This window comes from Scyliorhinus canicula, chromosome 11 (genome assembly GCF_902713615.1).
Source record: "Scyliorhinus canicula chromosome 11, sScyCan1.1, whole genome shotgun sequence".
NCBI classification, from domain to species: Eukaryota; Metazoa; Chordata; class Chondrichthyes; order Carcharhiniformes; family Scyliorhinidae; genus Scyliorhinus; species Scyliorhinus canicula.
In genome coordinates this window covers 121,978,394-121,996,841 of record NC_052156.1, presented here as the reverse complement: position 1 = coordinate 121,996,841, position 18,448 = coordinate 121,978,394, and the positions used below count along the sequence as shown (strand labels likewise).

At 46.2% G+C, this 18,448-nt stretch overlaps 1 protein-coding gene across 1 annotated transcript in view; it reads right to left on the bottom strand.

The window, feature by feature from the left end:
* LOC119973787 (mucin-6-like) overlaps positions 1 to 18,448 on the bottom strand; it is a 42,608-nt gene that overhangs the window by 23,094 nt on the left and 1,066 nt on the right. The window contains exons 2-5 of the mRNA XM_038812211.1: positions 12,049 to 12,078; positions 8,387 to 8,449; positions 8,036 to 8,261; positions 1,621 to 1,738 (exon numbers count right to left, since the gene is read on the bottom strand). Of these exons, the coding sequence (XP_038668139.1) occupies positions 1,621 to 1,738; positions 8,036 to 8,261; positions 8,387 to 8,449; positions 12,049 to 12,078 (437 nt within the window). The remainder of the gene's footprint in view (positions 1 to 1,620; positions 1,739 to 8,035; positions 8,262 to 8,386; positions 8,450 to 12,048; positions 12,079 to 18,448) is intronic.

The window sequence follows — 18,448 nt, the reverse complement described above, 5'->3', positions numbered from 1 at the left end:
AAGTTACTGTGAAAAGCCCCTAGTCACTGCACTCTGGTGCCTGTTCAGGTACGAGGGAGAATTCAGAATGTCCAAATTACCTAACAGCACGTCTTTCAGGACTTGTGGGCGGAAACCGGAGCACCCGGAGGAAACCCACGCAGACACAGGGAGAACGTGAAGATTCCGCACAGACAGTGCCCCAAGCCGGGAATTGAACCTGGGACCCTGGAGCTGTGAAGCAACAGTGCTATCTACTGTGCTACCGTATCGTGCTTGCATATATCAATGAGATCACCTCCCATTATTCTAACCCCCGCCCCCCCCATAGGCCCCATTCCATACAACCTATCCTCAAGGAGAGATGAGATGGTTCAGACAGAGTCAACGTGCATTCCCACAAAGGGGAAAGGTAGAACAAACAAAGCCAGAACTCACTGGATGGTGAACAGGATCGAGAGTAAGTTGAAGCAGTAGAAGGGTGTGAATCACAGTTATCAGGCTGATAATGCAAATGGCAACCAGGCTCAATATAGAAACTTCAGAGGTAAAGTGAAAAAAGAAAGTGAAGCAAAGAGAGACCATGAGCATTTCTATAGGTGTATAGAGAATGACAACGCAGCCAAAGGATATGTGCGAACAAAAAGGGATTTATTCATGGAGGCAGGGACATGGCCGAGATAATAAGTAGATACTTTGCATCTGTCTATACCAAGGAAGAAGATGCTTTTAAAGATAGAATGGAAGTATGTCTTCACTGAGATGGATTCAAAATTTGATGAAGAAGAGGTATGACCAGATGTGATGCATCTGGCGATGCTGAAGAAACAATGGGTACAAATTGCAGAGGCACTGGCCATACTCTCCCAATACTCATTAGATACAGAGATGGTGCTGGAGAACTGGAGAATTGCAAATGTTGGGGCAGCATAGTGGCAAAGTGGTTAGCATTGCTGCCTACGGCACTGAGGACCCGGGTTCGAATCCCGGCCCTGGGTCATTGTCTGCGTGAAGTTTTCACATTCTCCCCATGTTTGCGTCGGTTTCACCCCCACAACCCAAAGATGTGCAGGGTAGGTGGATTGGCCACGCTAAATTGCCCCTTAATTGGAAAAAATGAATTGGGTACACTAAACTTTTAAAAAATATTTAATGAATTGCAAATGTTATGCCATCATTCAAAGATGTTCTTTAATGACAAAACAATGAGCAATCCTAAAATGTGAAAGAAACATCTCAATAATTCTGAAATAGAATAATGTTGCACCTAATGTTGCAGATTGTAAAGACAATGGTTTGAAACGTTGATTCCTTAACTTTCCAGATGATGGCAAGGTGAACAGATCTAAATAATTTTTTTTTTTTGCTCAATACATGTTAGTGAAGGAGCAAGACGGTCACAGTTCTATTGTAACATTTGGTTATCTTTAATGATTGTGGATTTTATGACACCTGAACATCCAAACTGATATCAAAGAAAGGTAAAAATCAGAAGAAGGTTCCTGATTTTCAAAGGTACACAGAGTTCACAAAACCCTGCGCAGGTGCAGATTTGAATAGTAGGCAACTTATGCTACACCCAGTTTGAGAAGCATGTGAAACAGGCTAAACCCAGAAGTAGCATGTTTGAAACTAACTTACCGACAGTGCAGATTTCAAGTCCCAGATTAGAGATATGGTGCCCTTCCTGTTTGAAAACTTTACGTAAATTCCATATGGCTGAACACTGATGACCTTGTCATCGTATGGCACTGTTACACTATGAAACAAAGATAGTAACAAAAGAAGTAAGTCCTGCTATGCGAACACTGTGAAAATGTTTTGGGAAAAGTTCCTTCAATAATATAGAACATAGATAGAACATAGAACATAGAACAGTACAGCACAGAACAAGCCCTTCGGCCCTCAATGTTGTGCCGAGCCATGATCACCCTACTCAAACCCACGTATCCACCCTATACCCGTAACCCAACAACCCCCCCTTAACCTTACTTTTTGTAGGACACTACGGGCAATTTAGCATGGCCAATCCACCTAACCCGCACATCTTTGGACTGTGGGAGGAAACCGGAGCACCCGGAGGAAACCCACGCACACAGGGGGAGGACATGCAGACTCCACACAGACAGTGACCCAGCCGGGAATCGAACCTGGGACCCTGGAGCTGTGAAGCATTTATGCTAACCACCATGCTACCCTGCTGCCCCTAATATAAAAAGGAATTAGCACTTAAAGCAAATTTCACTTACTAACTAGCTTACAGAAAGTGGTACACGCTCAACTCTGAATCTGAAGGTCTTTGGTTCAAGTCCGATTCAGAAACTTTAACACAGCATCTAAATTAGCATTCCTACAGCATGCTGAAGAAATAGTGTGCAGTCTGAGTTACCGCATGAGATGTTGAATTGAGTCCACATCTGCCTCAAAGATGGACAGGAAAGATTTTGATCAAGCTTGGCAGCAGGTTTGAGGACAAGGCCGACCTGATACTCCCATGGCTCATGATCACCAATCTGCACCCAAGAATTCCAGCTCTGATAAGCCATGGAAGCACGCAGGCCATAATGGAGCAAGGCACCAATGTGCCGAAACAGAGATTCAGGTGCTTAGGAATGAGGGATTCCTTCAATATTATGCCCATTCATACTCCCCAATCATAATTCTTTTCTACGTTTTTTGCATAAATCTGCCTTGCAATGGAGCCAGGATATTTTGCCAGCAGCAGCTTAGGGGAAGTCACCATCAGACGAATGAGCGCCCAATAAGGATATTAAAAAATTGACCAGGCCTCCTGGCACATGATTGGGCAGCAGGAACAACAGTATCACCCAATAGCTGCCTCTACATATACAATTATGTTACTGTATCATTTCTATAATCATCAGGATATTTACTGACTCTGAGCAGTACTGGATTCACATTTCACATATTCATCATCTTGGAGGTTACAAGTGCAGGAAAATAGAGTGTAGCATTGACACACCACAGATGAATCAGCACCCATTCAATCAGAGGAAGGCAATTCACCAACTACTGTTCCTGCCAACCCATAATGCACTGGAACGAAAGAGAAAATGCTGGAAAATCTCAGCATCTGTAGGGAGAGAAAAGAGCTAACGTTTCGAGTCCGATGACTCTTTGTCAAAGCTATAAGACAGAGAAAGTGGGAAATATTTATACTGTGGAGTGAGAATGAAAGATGAGTCATAGCCACAGAAATCCAGGGAAACCGGGTGCTAATGGCTACAGATACCAAGGAGAAAGAATGCTAATGGCAGTCCCCAGAGGACAAAAGATGTGAAAGGTCAAACAGCAGGGAAACTAACATCAGAGGATGAACTGTAGGTGTGGGAGGAGAGGAAGGGAGAAGCAAAGAGGAGAAAGGTTCAGGAAAGGTGGATAAGACTTGGAGGGGGGGGGGGAATTAAATGTATATTAAGAAAGAAAGAAATGGTAAAAGACAGTTAAAATTAAATTAAAACAAATGGGTCGAGGTGGGGCTGATCATCTGAAATTGTTGAATTTGATGTTCAGGCCGGAAGGCTGCAGCGTGCCTAACTGGAAGATGAGATGTTGTTCCTCCAGTTTGGTTTGCGCTTCACTGGAACATTGCAGCAGGCCAAGAACAGACATGTGGGCATGGGAGCAGGGTATTTTGTTAAAATGGCAAGCAACAGGAAGGTCACAGAATCCACACAGACCAAAGATGCTCAGGAAAGCGATCACCCAGTCTGCGTTTGGTCTCTCCGATATAGAGGAGACCACATTGGGAGCAGCGAATGCGGAGACCAAATTGGAAGAGATGCAAGAGAAATGCTGCTTAACCTGGAATGAGCGTTTTGGGCCTGGAATGTTAAGCATGGAAGAGGTAAAGGGGCAGGTGTTACACCTTCTGCGATTGCATGGGAAGGTGCCATGGGTGATGGGAGAGGTGCTGGGTATGGTGGAGGAGTGGACTAGATTGTCTTGGAAGGAACGGTCTCTGCAGAATGCTGACAGAGGGAGTGAAGGGAGATGTCTTTGGTGATGGTATCACGCTGGAGTTGGTGAAAATGGCAGAGGATTATGCTTTGCATACAGAGGCTGGTGGGATGAAATATGAGAACGAGGTGAACTCTATCCTTGTTCTGGGAGGGAGTGGAGGGGGCGAGGGTAGTGGCGCGGGAGATGGACCGCACACTGTTGAGGGCCCTGTCCACAGCTGGAGGTGGGAAATCACGGTCGAGGAAGAAGGAACACATTTTCAAAGCACCATTTTGTAAAGTGGCATCATTGGAACAAATGCGACGGAGGCGAAGGAGCTGAGAGAAAGGGATGGAGTCCTTACAGGGTGTAGGATGCGAAGAGCTGGAGTCCAGATAGCTGTGGGAGTCAGTGGACTTGTAGTGGATATTAGTGGATAGTCTATCGCCAGAAATGGAGACAGAAAGATCAAGGAAGGGAAAGGAAGTGTCTGAGATGGACCAGGTGAAAGTGATGGAGGGGTGGAAACTGGAAGCGAAGTTGATGAATTTTTCCAGGTCCAGGCGAGAGTGCACTGGAACACTAACACACTGCATTTCTGGAAAGGTAACATTTCAACTAAGTTTGTACATGTAGCCAACGTGGCACCACCCCAGAAATCAATATTTTGTTGTTACATGATCACATCAATAAGAATAATTCAGTACCAATTAAGTCCACCCTTTCCTCTCTGACAGTAATTTCCATTAGGAATAAAGCAATATGTGAACACAGCACATCTTTCCTAAAATGTTGCTTTCTCTGCACAGTTAAAGGAAAGGGACATTTTATTCTTGTGTCTTTCCTAGATGCAATCTGTGGATGTGCACCACAAGAGGTAACTGGTTGATTACATTCTGCAAAATGGTTATGGGGCTGTACTTCTGTCCTGCTTATTTCTTCTGAAAGGGAGGGACTGCAGGATGCATCTTTGGAGCTTGTTGCTGGTCAGTCGTGTGGTAACTGCTGTCTTGAGATGGGAGCCTCAGGTTGGTCGCCATCCAGTCAACCCACCTGGCCCTTAATTAATGTCCCTACTGGTGAATAGGATGGCTGAAATAACGGCAGCAATCAGAAGCTAAAAGCCATGAGAGATAGGAGCCCTCATGCGAGATAGCATAGTCTGGAAGTCAGTATGTACGTTGCTGTCTATTCTGATACCTAATCCCCACCACCACCCGCGCACATACTTCCATCAGAGCAGCAGTCTGTGCTTCTGTGGAGGTGGAGGTGGGGGCACTGAATGCTTCTTAGTCAGGGAGCTGTTGCAGATGTTGTTGTGCCGATTGAATTTCTTGCTGCACTGGGCAATAGTTCTGTGGGTGAAAGAGTTGATACTTAGTGAACACTGATGGCACAGGAGAAATTTATTGGAGGTTCCACTCAATGGACGCCAGCAGTAAGCCTGTCCACTATTTAAATTATTGAAGACACCTTGGGTGGTTATTATCCGTTTGTTAACGGCAAAATCGGGAAAAGCAATTGGGCGGAGAATAGCTACTGGCGCCAAAATAGCGTCGGGTGCCGATTTGACGCCAAATCGCGATTCTCCATCACGTCGAAAATGGAGTCAATGCGTTTCACTCCGCACGTACAGTAGACACCATTTGCATATCATTAGCGGGCCTGACCCGGTACTCTCCAGGACCTCCGCGATTCTCTGCCTCCGATGGGCCGAGTTCCCGACGCTATGGGTCACTTCTGCTTTTAAAAATCATGAAATCGGCATGGCGGCTGCTGAGAGAGAGAGGGGGGTACGGAAAGTGTCCAATATCACTATAGTTTGCTGACAGTTGTGCTGCTGGTCGGGGGGCTTCTGCCAGGGCTGTGGGTGTAGTGGGGGGTGGCCAGGAAATGGACTGTGGGGACAGGGTGGACGGGCATGGAGCACTATTGCCGCAGCCAGCAAGGCAGCCATGCAATTGCGCATACCGCTAACAGTCCACTTTAAACATGATGCCACGGGTCGTATAGGTGTTTCCCCCAGGGCACCCACCTCAGTGCCCTCTGACCCCAGCCGACCCATCAGCTGTATTGGCACACTCCAGTACAACCAGCGCCATCTTTTTGGCTGCAATAAGTGTGTGTGGGAAGCGTAATGTGTATGTGCGGCTGTAGCTTGTCAGCCTCCTGAGTGAAGATCACGGACTCGGTGAATCCTGCACCATTTTTCATTGTGTTGCACGCAGCACTAGTGCTAGCCCCTCAACGATAGAGGAATCGGTCCAGGTGCGGCATGATTTTTTCTGTCATTCAAGTCCACGGAGTCTCCGTTGGCGTCAACGATTAGGGTGGGATTCGCCGATCGGGCGGAGAATCTCTTTTGACACCAAAACCAGGGACGGCGCCTGTTTTCAGATGCCTTTCCCCCTCCAAAATGGCGTCATCAGTGAGTACTCTGCACGTCATTATGATGGCCTCAGGCCATCACCCGAAGGCCCTCCCCTGATGCTCCGCCCCAGATGGGTCAACTTCCCGAAGGCATGGATTACTTGTGCTCTGAGTTTTCGTCAACTTCACATTGCAGCTGCGGACTGGGTCCAGCGCCACCACAGTCGGTGGGGGGGAGGGGGAGCCGTTCCGCTGACCCGGGTGGCTTTGGTAGGGGCTGGGGGTCGGGTGGGGGGCGGTGTGCGGTTGGCGACGGGGGGGGGGTTACAAAGGGGCACTATCTGGCAGGCCAGGTCCATGCACGGGCGTCGCCATATTGTACGGCGTGACCGCTGCAGGTCATTGCTGTGCGCACGCGCGGCCACGGTCCTAGCAATTCCCCGTCCTTTTGTCAGGAACGCCAAGGATTTTACATGGTGCAGCTGCTAGCCCCCCACCGGGCGGAGCATCAGTGCGGGGGCGGCGCCGACTTTTTTATCGTAAGACTAGAAACTTTCTCCAGACATAGCTTCAAAATCGGAAAATCCAGCCCTTAGTCTCAGAAGCGGAGACTCCCGCCATGTGACCTTTTCATTGGACAAGATTCTCCATTCCACGATGCTAATCGGCCAGAGAAACCCTTTTTACGACAAAATCGGGTGCGGTGCCTGTTTGACGCAGATTTCGTATGCTCCGCCCCCTCCGAAAGGTGTCATCGCGGCATGCACCGCACGCCGTTGGGATGGCCTCAGCGCGTCACTTGGAGGCCATCCCCCGATGCTCCACTCCCAATGGGCAGAACTCACGATGGCGTGGTTCACATCTGGTCTCAGCCGTGCGAGAACCCGGTATGGCGGCTGCAGACTGTGTCCACCGCTGCCACGGTCGGGTAGGAGCGGTGCTGCTTGCCGAAGGGGCTTCCATGAGGGCTGGGGGTACTAGGGGGGAGTGGCCAGGGGGTGCCAAGGGGAGGAACTATCTGGCAGGTCAGGTCCGCGCACGGCCGGCTCCATGTTTCACGACGCGACCGCTGCAGTTCGTCGCCGTGAGCATGTGCAGCCAGCAACCCAGCCATTCTACGGTCATTTATTTCGTCGAGGCCGGGAGTTTTACGTGGTGCGGCTGCTAGCCCCTCACCGGTCGCAGCATCGGTGAGGGGACGCCGCCCTTTTTTTCACGTAAAACACCTCGGATCCTCCGCGCTTCTCCTCAAAATCGGTGAGTCTGGCCCTGTCTCTCCTGATCCTGCCTTCTCTAGCTGATTCTGCTGAGCACTTCAATGTCAGGTGTTCTTTAAAAATGGCACAATAAAACTCATGAAGCATCAAAGCAAGTTGATTGGCATCAATTCACTAAGCATTTCGCTTCGCATTTTGCGACCCTGCCCTATGTTGCAAACTTGAGAGAAAGCAGTTTTTGTTTAAGGCTGAAACTAATTTCCAAGCAGGCCCGCAAATTAAACCGACCTTACATGGACAGTTACACCAGTGACTCCTCCAATGGATATGCAATTGAATTAATTCATGAAACTCTGGTGCAAGCAGCTCAGCAAACAAGGGTTGGACCAATTCATCTGACTTTGGCACAAATGTGTTTTGGCTAATCATATGTGACTTAAGGGCCAGAATTTGATTTTTGAAATTACATCTTTAAAAAAAACAGAAGTAATCAAAGCAGAACTTACACAAAACCCTTAATCATAATTTCCCCATCTTTGACAGAGATCATGGCACCTTCTATTTCCATAAAAATATGTTGCAGTTGGCCAGATGCTGTGTGGCGAATCCTTACATTCAAAACGTTGGGGTCTTCGCAAACGGAGGTCAAAGTGAAATAGCAAGTTGATGCAAAGTGGTAAAAATAATTGTCAAATGTCCTGACAGCTCCCTTTCCCCATATTGCACAGACACCTGAAAGAAAAGCACGGAATGACATATAATAAAACAGTCAAAATCTATTGTTCAATGTGATGTGGGATAAAAAAGGTATACTTAAATATTCAAACTCCAGAATGAGAGAACAAATGTATACTCACTGGAATTGTTATTCGATATCGAAGCAGCTAATACGCTGTCTGGATTAGGTCGAGAGTTCCATTCTAGCACAATATAAGTAAATTAGGATTAGAAACAATGGGAATTCTACATGTTTTAATATTAAAACTAATATTCCTGCTGATATTCTTTTAAACCAGTTGTCACATGGGGCGGAATTTTGAAACTGGGTTAGCCATCGGTGAGGACAGCGACGTGGGAGGAAATCAGGAAACATGATTCTCGCCGGTGGGATCCCATTTTCAGATTTTCCTGGCCCCTTGCCGATGGCGTAACGTGATAACCCCACAGAAGGTCAGGGAACTCATTTAAATGTATTAACATATCATTAGTGAGCCCTCCCACCAGGACTTCCCACCCCACTGAATATTCATTGGTCGCGCCAACACGGTTTACAACAGCCGAATAAAAACGAGAATCTGCCAACTTCACCTCCGAAGGAGATATTGGAGGTGAGCGCTCAGGTCATCATTATCATCCAGGGTGTCAGTTATAGAGGGGGGGATGTGGAGGGACCCAGATAGGTTCAACTCAAGTTTGGGTGGGTGGGGGTTCAGTCTCGGCATCGCGGGATTGGAGTTGCTTGCAGGGCATAACGGCCCTTCATGTCTCTGAGCCTCCAGGTTTAAAGGGGTTTGGTGGCTGGTAGGCAGCAGTGCTTCCCATGTCCTCCTTGCTGGGCTTGTGGCAATAGAACCACTGAGGGATTGCCCTTTCAGAGCGGCAGCTGGGAAATGGATGGGAGCAGGTTACTCCATAGGGCCAGCAGAGGGGGTGACCGTGAGGTCTCTGGGTGGGCTCACATTAGATGCCAGGCTACATGAGCAGAGCAGAAAAGCAAAAAAACTCAAACTGAAACACCGGATTAAAGCAAAGGTACCAGAAACAACCATCTGAAACAAAGACTCTTATCTTTTGACTTCCACCCTTACTATTTTTACCCCTCTCTCCCTCTCTGTGTTTATTTGTATTGTGTGTGTGTAGAGGCTGCAGACAAGTTAAGGTGAAGGATTAGGAATTAGATAATGGTTACCAGTTGAAGTGAGTTTCCTGAAGAAAGTCCAGAGTGATTCTCCTATCTGAAGAGGGCTAGCAAGGCCCCGACGTAGTCTCCGCAGATCCGGCTGCTGATACAGTGCCCTGCGCTTCCGATCGGCGTTCCACGCATGTGTGTGGCGGCGGCCTGCGTTGGCATCCTGCGCGACATGGCGAACCCACACCGCGGACCGGTACCAAATAGAAAAGCCCCCCTGAGAATGAGCGAGCCCGCAGAACGGTGGCCCCCGATCGATAGCCTAGCCATCTGGGAGGCCCCCTCCGGTGAAGGATCCCCCTGCCCCCCACCAGGGCGACCACGGACTGAGTCCGCAGCCACCATGCCGAGTTACGGACGGGTGGGACCATGAGGGAACCATGCTGTCGGGAACTCGGCCAGTTACACTTGGAGAATCGCAGCAGGGGCCTCTGTCAATGGCCCTCTACCCGCGCTGTGTAGACTGCTTGTGACTCGCGACGATTCTCCGGGGACCGGAAAATCACAGGAGCGGCATCACGCCGGATTTCGGAGTCGACACCCATTCTCCGCCCCCGCGCCGATCCCAATTTCGGCGTGGAGGTTTGGAGAATGCCGCCCACATCTCTCTAACTTCCACCCCACCAGAATATCTGCATTTATTACCCAGGGCCCTCTGTCCTCACACCCCCTCAAAATAGTACCATTTAGAACATACAAATACTGTGTGCTGCCTCTGAGTATCACACCACATTTATCAGCATTAAGTTGGACGGGCCACGTGTCTGCCCACCTCACCAATCTATTGATATCCTTGTGAAATCTGACACTATTATAATCACTGGGCAGGATTTTCCTCCCCTCTGTGGCGTGTTCCATAACGGTGGAGGGCGGCTCACCAGTGGTTTATGGCGTGATCATCTGGTCCTGTCATTGTCAACAGGGTTTCCTGCTGAATGCACCCCTCGCCACCGCGAGTGCACAATCGGTGGAGCAGTAAGATCCTGCCTATCAATTGCTGCCTTGTCTAGTTTTATACTGTCTGTAAGCTTTGAAATTGTGCTCTCTGTACCCAAGACCAGAATTTAAACTGTATTTTGCAGTATATAAGTCGACCTTTGAATATGGATCAGCTTATACGCTGTGTATGAAATGTGTCAAACCAAGTAGCAACAAGGGATACAAATACTTGGACTTGTCTCCATTCGGAGGCACTGAAAAATTGAATGGCCTTTAAGATGGGAAAGCAGCAAAGCCAAACTCTACTCTTTTTGAGGAGCAGGAATATTTTCAATATTGTATTTGATCATCCAGTTTGTTCTGGAGTCTTACAATAAACATTTATGATGAAAGAAAATAAATCCCTTTCCGCCCTTCAAAATACTGCCGAGAGAAATTCAAATGGGGAAAAAAAATCAAGGGCAGGCTTTTTCTCTTTGTGCGATCGCCAGTTTGAAATGTTCTTCCAGATATTTTATGAATAAAGTATAATTTTGCAAAATAAAGTTAGGTTCAATCCTTTAATTCCATCTTTCTGACATCATTCGTGCCATCAGATGTAAGCATTGAACAATGCCAGGGGACATTGGGTTTAGGAGATTTGTGGGGAAGCACGAAGATAAAAATAAAATACTGCAGTGGGACCTATATAGAGACAGAAGAGCGGACGCAACTGCTGATCAGTAAATCCAGTCCAGATTTATTTCTTGTGCCCTTATCAAGGCAGACAGAATACTAAAACCCATGATGGAATTACTGCTTTAATCTTGATCAACATGTTTATTTTTCATATCTATGGGCAGGATTCTCTTTCCCCGCATCTGCCAGTTTCTCTGTGGCATGAGGGCGGGATTCTCTATTTCCCATTATTTCTCGATTTCCCATTGAAGCAACACTGTGGGAAAACCTGTGGGTTGGGGTGTACTACCATCAGGAACAGAGAACCCCAATGGCCAGAGAATTTCAGCCGACAACATTAAATCCCGAGAAAATGTATCATTATGAGTTGTAATCAAGTGTAACTAGCATTATTACTTAAGTCAATAATGCTTAAGAAGTCAACTAAAATCAAGAAGAGGTCATCTCATTGAAACATACAGGATTCTGAGGGGTCTTGTCAGGGAGACACTGAAATGATGTTTCTCCTTGTAAGAGACACGAGAACTAGAGGGCACAATTGGATGTTCCCATTTAAGGTGGAGATGAGGAAACATTTTTTCCTTGTCGAGGGTTGTGAATTATCACCAGAGAGGGAAGGGTCATTGAATATCTTTAAGGCCGAGGTAGACAAATTATTGAAGAATAGAGAAATCAAAAGGTTATTACAAGTAAGGGGAAATGTGGAGTTGTGACCAACCTGACTTCCTGCTCCTAATTTGTATGTTTGAAATAAAGCCACAACTCCTAACCATATTTACGTTACACCTTGAATATAAAACATTTCTCAAATATTTAAAAATATTTCTGAACTATTTTAAATAGAAAGGGAGGGAGATGAAAACAATAGATGCAATGTGTAAAACAACAGGCACTGAGGAGTTGCAAGTGGGAGATAAGAATTTCTGCAGTTTTTGGACCTGGAGATGAATGAACTTCGCACAAGCTGGTGTGAACCTCAACCTCTGAACTTACCAGTTTTCTGACTGCTTCCCTCAGGAAAACCTGAAAAATGTAAAGAAAAAGGAGAATCTTATAGCATTTTTATAAAGGTATTAATAAACTAGCTTTAACTAAACATAATGATGCAACATAAAACAAATGTGGGAATAAATAATGCTATTGTAAATATATTCTTGTGACAAAGTTGGTAACATAAAAGCTTGCAATAATGAGGGCAGATCTTCTTGATGGTGCAAGATCTTCCTCTGAATGAACCAGGTGACCATACATTGCTAGCGACTGACAAAGTGGGAGCCCACTCTTTCTTGCCTCCCACAAATTGACATCTCTGACTTGTGCCAAGTTGTGCGATCTTGTCTCTTGCAAGGAGAGAAGGCAGGAAGGTGGAGCTGTTAGGAATGGTTCCTGGGGACCTCTGGTGGCAACATGCAAAAAGAGGTCACACATTGGGTAGCTCCCACCAGAGTCATTGGTTTTTGACCTTCTCCGCCTGTTCTTTGGGGGGAATTCGCATGGAAACCTGTTCCGTTTGAAAGTCGTTTATGAGTGGATGTTTAAGAACAAAGAAGGAATACTTTGAAGAAAGGTGAAAGCGCTAGTCCGTCGGCAGGGATGGGTTCAGGGTAACGCACAACTCTAGGGATCACTTCTTGAAGGTGGCGGAGGGGGCGAAGGCGTTTGTGAAGGCAGAAGGCCTTGGTCTGAACTCAGAATGGTGGATGTCGACTTTGTTTTTGATCTGGTGACTACGGATAAGGTGGTACATCAGCTGTGTCGGGCTAGGTGACAATGTCCGACATTGGGAAAAAGACTAGCCACTTGTTGGCTGGCCAGTTGAGATGCCAGGCGACTTCTCGAGAGATTTCTCAAGTGCAGGATATGAGAAGTAGGCTGGTGGCTTGAGAAGATGAATGGGGTGTTGAGGCATTCTATGAGAGGGTGTATGGGACGGAACCACCAGAGGGTGAGTCAGACATGGGTTAGAAGAGCCACTGGGCGCAGAGGAGGTTTGGAAGTCAATCAGAAATATGCAGTCAACCAAGGCGCCGGGGCCAACCGGGTTCAGGGTGGAATTTTATAAAACATTAACCAACTGGTTGATACTGCTGCTCGTGGAGACATTTGATGATTCATTGGCTCGTGGGTCACTCCCAGAGACAATGATGCAGGCATTCATTTCGCTCCTTCTGAAGAAGGATAAGGACTCAATGGAGTATGAGTCATATCAGCCAATCTCTTCATTGAATGTAGAGGCTGAGATCCTGGCGAAGGTACTGGCACTCGGATTGGGGGAGTGTCTCCCAAACATTGTTGGGGAGGATCACAGGGCTTGTGAAAGTTGGGTCGTTGTCCGCTAATGTGTGACACCTGTTAAATGTGGTTCTGTCCCCACCAGCTGTGTGTGAGGGGTTTGTTGTGTGTGTATGTGGGGGGGGGGGGGGTAGTGATTCATTGTGGCACTGAATGCAGAAAAGATCATTGACAGGGTAGAGTGGAACTATTTGAGGTTTTGGAGCGGTTGGGATTAGGCCCAGGTTTGTGTCATGTTGAGACTGTTATACGTAGCTTGTGTTTGCACAAATAGTATGAGTTCAAAGTATTTTCAGTTGCACAGGGGAACGAGGCAGGGATGCCCTATGCTCCTCTCTTATTTGCGTTGGTGATTGAGCCTTTGGCCATCGCACTGAGGAATTTGGTGGAGCGGCGGGAGATAGTTGGGGGGGGGGGGGATGGAGCATAGGGGGTCCATGTATGCTGATGCCCTTGTACGTCTCCAACCTGGTCCCTTCAATGGGGAGCATAATGGCGCTGCTGAAGTGGTTTGGTGTGGTTTCTGGGTGTAAGTTACATTTTGAGAAGAGTGAGTGTTTCCTGGTCATCCCATCAGTGAAGGGAGTTAATCTGGGGCGCTTGCCATTTCATTTGACGGGCATGCATTTTAGGTACTCAGAGGTGCAGGTAGCGTGGGATTGGGCTCAGCTTCGGGTGTTAAACTTTATGAGTCTGGTGGGTAGAGTTAAGGCCCACAGGGGTGGGATTGCCTCCCTCTGTCCCTGACAGGCCGTATGCAGCCAGTGAAGATGAACATTCTGCCACTGTTTCTCTTCCTGTTCCAATGCTTGCCGGTTTTTTTTGCCAGAAGCGTATTTTGTGGGGGTAGAGAGACAGATTTTGTTCTGCATTTGGGCAGGTACAGTTGCTAGGATTTAGAGTACTGTCCTACAGAAGAACCGGCAATTTGGGGGCTGATGTTGCCGAGCCTGATCTTTTATCAGGGGAAGATGTTGAGCTGGTGTGGGACCAGGAGGCAGTTTGGGTGAGGATGAAATCGGGTCCATGTAGGGAATCAGGGCTGCAGGCGCTGGCGACGGCCAGCTTCCGTTCTCTCCAGGGAATTTTTCGGGTGACCAGATGGTGGTCACAAGGTTGAAAATCTGGCAGCAATTATGGCAGCATTTTTAATTAGGTAGGATGTCGAAGCTGGCACCAACCTGTAATGTTCGAGCCGGCAAGATCGGACGCCAGGTTTCGAGTTTGGGTGGATGAGAGGGTGGAAGGGTTGGGGCACTTGATCCTGCAGGAATGGTTTGCGTGTCCAGAGGAGTTATCAGAGAAGTTTGGGTTTTCACAGTTGTAGAACTTTAGATATCTGCAAGTGAGGAACTTTGCAAGGAAGTTCTTTGCATCGTTTCCAGTATTGCCGCCAGTCTCATTGTTAGAGAGGGTGGAGGAGGGGTGCACCTCAGGAATTTATGGGAGGGCAATGGCAGAGGATACTGCATTCCTGGTGGGGACTAAGGCCAAGCGGGAGGAGGAGTTGGAGGTGGAATTTGATAAGGGGGTATGGTGTGAGGCTTGCATAGGGTGAACGCTTTTTCGTCATGCACGAGACTGGGGGTTGATACAGTTAAAGGTGGTGCACCAGGCGTACTTAAGTAAGGCTAAGATGAGTCGGTTGTTTGAGGGGGTGGAAGATAAGTGTGAGCATTGTCTGGCAAATCATGTGCATATGTTCCGGACATGTCCTGAGCTGGTGAGATTTGGGGTTTCCTTCTTCAGCACCATGTCGACGACTCTCCAGATGCAATTGAACCCAGTCCCCTGGTGGCCATATTTGGGGTGTCAGACCAGCCAGAGCTGCAGATGGGTATGGGGGCAGATGTCTTCGTCTTCACCTCACTGATTGCTCGCAGACAGGTGCTGATGGAGTGGAGGTCAGCTTCTTCATCCAATGCCTTGGTATGGGTGGAGTTTTTGTATTTTTAGAAAATTAAGTATACATTAAGGGGCGCAGTTGAGGGCTTTTATAACAGATGGCATCCTTTCATTCTGTTTTTTAAAGAGCTAGTCACCGTCAGCTGTTGGGGAGGGGAGTGTTGGGGGGATATGGTTTTGCTTGAGGGTGTGTTTTGTTTTATTTTATCATTCTGTATTCATTAAAACATTTTGAATAAAATATATTTTTTTAAAGGAATGGCTTCTGTTCAGAGGAACGAAGGACAACATTTATTTGCACATGGTGACTGTGAGGTATGGGTGCAAAAGTACAGTTCGGCATGGGTCATTGGTAATGTTGTCTGCTCAATTGGGGATGTGAAATGCTACAGCAAAGAGGAATGTGTGGAGTTTCAAGCTGAGTTGACTTGAGGCATGCTGCGCAGGAGAATGCTGTGTAAGTCAAAGAATGGGGCCATAAAACCATAAGACTGTTCTGCCCATCGAATCTGCTGCACCATTCAATGAGACCATGGTGATATGATAGAATCATTAACTCCACTTTCCTGCCTTGTCCCCATAACCTTTGATCTCTTACTGATTAAAATTCTGTCTATCTCAGCCTTGATGGCCGAGCCTCTATCGTTCTTTGGTAAAGAACTCTATGGGTAAAGAATTCCACATATTTACTACCGCCTGAGAGAAGAAATTCCTCCGCATTTCTGTCTTAAATGGGCGCCCCCTTACTCTGAGAGTACGCTCTCTAGCACCTGGCATCTGACAGTGTTACACCACTCACCTGTTACTGGAATTGCAATTAGTGTGGATTTTCAAAAGGTCATCGATAAGATGCCTCACAACTAATGAGAAGTATCAGAGAATGTGGACGTATGAGACAAATTACGGGATGGATTGCTAGCTCGCTTCAAGATAGAAAGCAAGAGAGTAGGAGTAGAAATACTTATTTGTAGTGATGGAGGGTAGATAGTGGTGTTCCACAAAGATCAGTGCTGGGATCACTGCTGCTCACAAATGACATTAGCAACTGTAACTTTGATATCAAAATCACAATTTCTAAATTTACAGATAACTCCAAATTGGGTGGATAGTCAATATAGTAATGCATGTTTGTAATGTTACTTTGTGGAAATAAATTAATTTGTTATTTTGACATTATATCAATTTTTCAAAAATTGCTGCAAAGAAAAAGTCAAGAATGAAAACTATACTTGCATACTTTATTTAGCATGTGCTCGTAACCTATATCGCAAAGCATTGAAAATGATCATTTAAAAAGTACTCATAAAATATTGGGAAAATGAAAATATACACTTTTGGTATGAAGACAGGTAATTATGGAGGCTATAAGCTTAATTTCCTATATACCTGGGTGTTAAAATACAAAATGTTATTTTTCTTTCAAAATATAGGAACAGACTTTTACAAGTTAAAAATGCAAGGCATAACTTATCTTGTTTTTCCTCTTGTGTATGTAAGAAATAATAATGCAGATAGTTGAATTTTGCAAGTTTTGAATCGATGCCCAGAAAACAAAATCTTTGCATGATTTACTTGTTCATGCTCATTGAACTCTTGGAAAATTATATTAATTTTCATAGAAACATACATAGAAAATAGAAGCAGGAGGAGGCCATTCAGCCCTTCGAGCCTGCTCCGCCATTCATTATGATCATGGCTCATCGTCTGGTTCAATACCCTGATCCCGTCTTTCCCCCATATCCCTTGATACCTTTCGCCCCAAGAGCCATATCTAATTTATTTTTCTAAATTACACAACGTTTTGGCCTCAACTACTTTTTGCGGTAGTGATTTTCACAGAATCACCACTTTCTGGGCGAATAAATTTCTCCTCACTGCAGTCCTAACAAGTTTACCCCTTACCCTCAAAATATCACCCCTAGTTCTGGACTCCCCACCGTAGGGAACATTCTTTCTGCATCTACTCTGTCTGATCCTGTTAGAAGTTTATAAGTTTCTCTGAGATCCCCTCTCACTCTTCTAAGTTCCAATGACGATAATCCTAACCGACTTAGTCTCTCCTCATGTGATAGTTCTGCCATCCCAGGAATCAGCCTGGTAAATCTTCACTGCACTCCCTCCATGGCAAGAACATCCTTCCATAAGGACATCAAAACTGCACATAATAGTCCAGATGTGTTCTCACCAATGCCCTATACAATTGCAGTAAACATCCCTATTCCTATACTCAAATCCTCTTGCTATGAAAGCCAACATACCATTTGCTTTCTTTACTGTCTGCTGAACCTGCGTGCTTACTTTCAATGACTGATGCACAAGAACATTAAGGTCTCGCTGAGTATCCAGCGCTCTTGATTTACACCCATTCAAATAATAATCTGCCAGCCTATTTTTGCTACTGAAGAGGATAACCTCACATTTAACCACACTATACTTCATCTGCCATGCATATGCCCACACACTTTCAGCCTGTCCAAATCCCGCTGAAGCATCTCTGCATCCTCCTCACAGCTCACCTCCCAACATTGTATCATCTGCAAATTTGGAGATAATCCATTTAATTCCCTCATCCACATCATTAATATTTAATGTGAACAGTTGGGGTCCTGACACAGATCCCTGCGGTACCCCACTAGTCACTGCCTGTCTGTCAGTAAAAGACCCATTTATTCCAACTTTTTCTTTATGTCTGCTAACCAGCTTTCTATCCATCTCAAGACATCACCCTCCCCACCCCCCACAATCTCATGTGCTTTAACTTTACATAATAATAATCTGCTATGTGAGGTCTTGTCGAAAGCCTTATGAAAGTCCAAATAAACCACATCCACCAGTTGTCTCTGATCAACTCTACCAGTTACATCTTCAAAAAATTCCAGTAGATTTCCCTTTTGTAAATCAGCGCTGACTTTGTCTGATTATACCACTGCTTTCCAAATGCTGTGATATGGAATCCTTGATAATGGACTCTAGCAATTTCCCTACCATCGATGTTAAGCTCAGTGGTCTGTAGCTCGCTGTTTTCTCTCTCCCTCCCTTTTTGAATAGCGCGGCTATATTAGCTACCCTCCAATCCATAGAAACCATTCCAGAGTCCAAAAGATTTTGGAAAATGACTACCAATGGATCTTCTATTTCTAGGGTCACTTCCTTAAGTACTCTGGGATGAAGATTATCAGGCCCTGGAGATTTATCC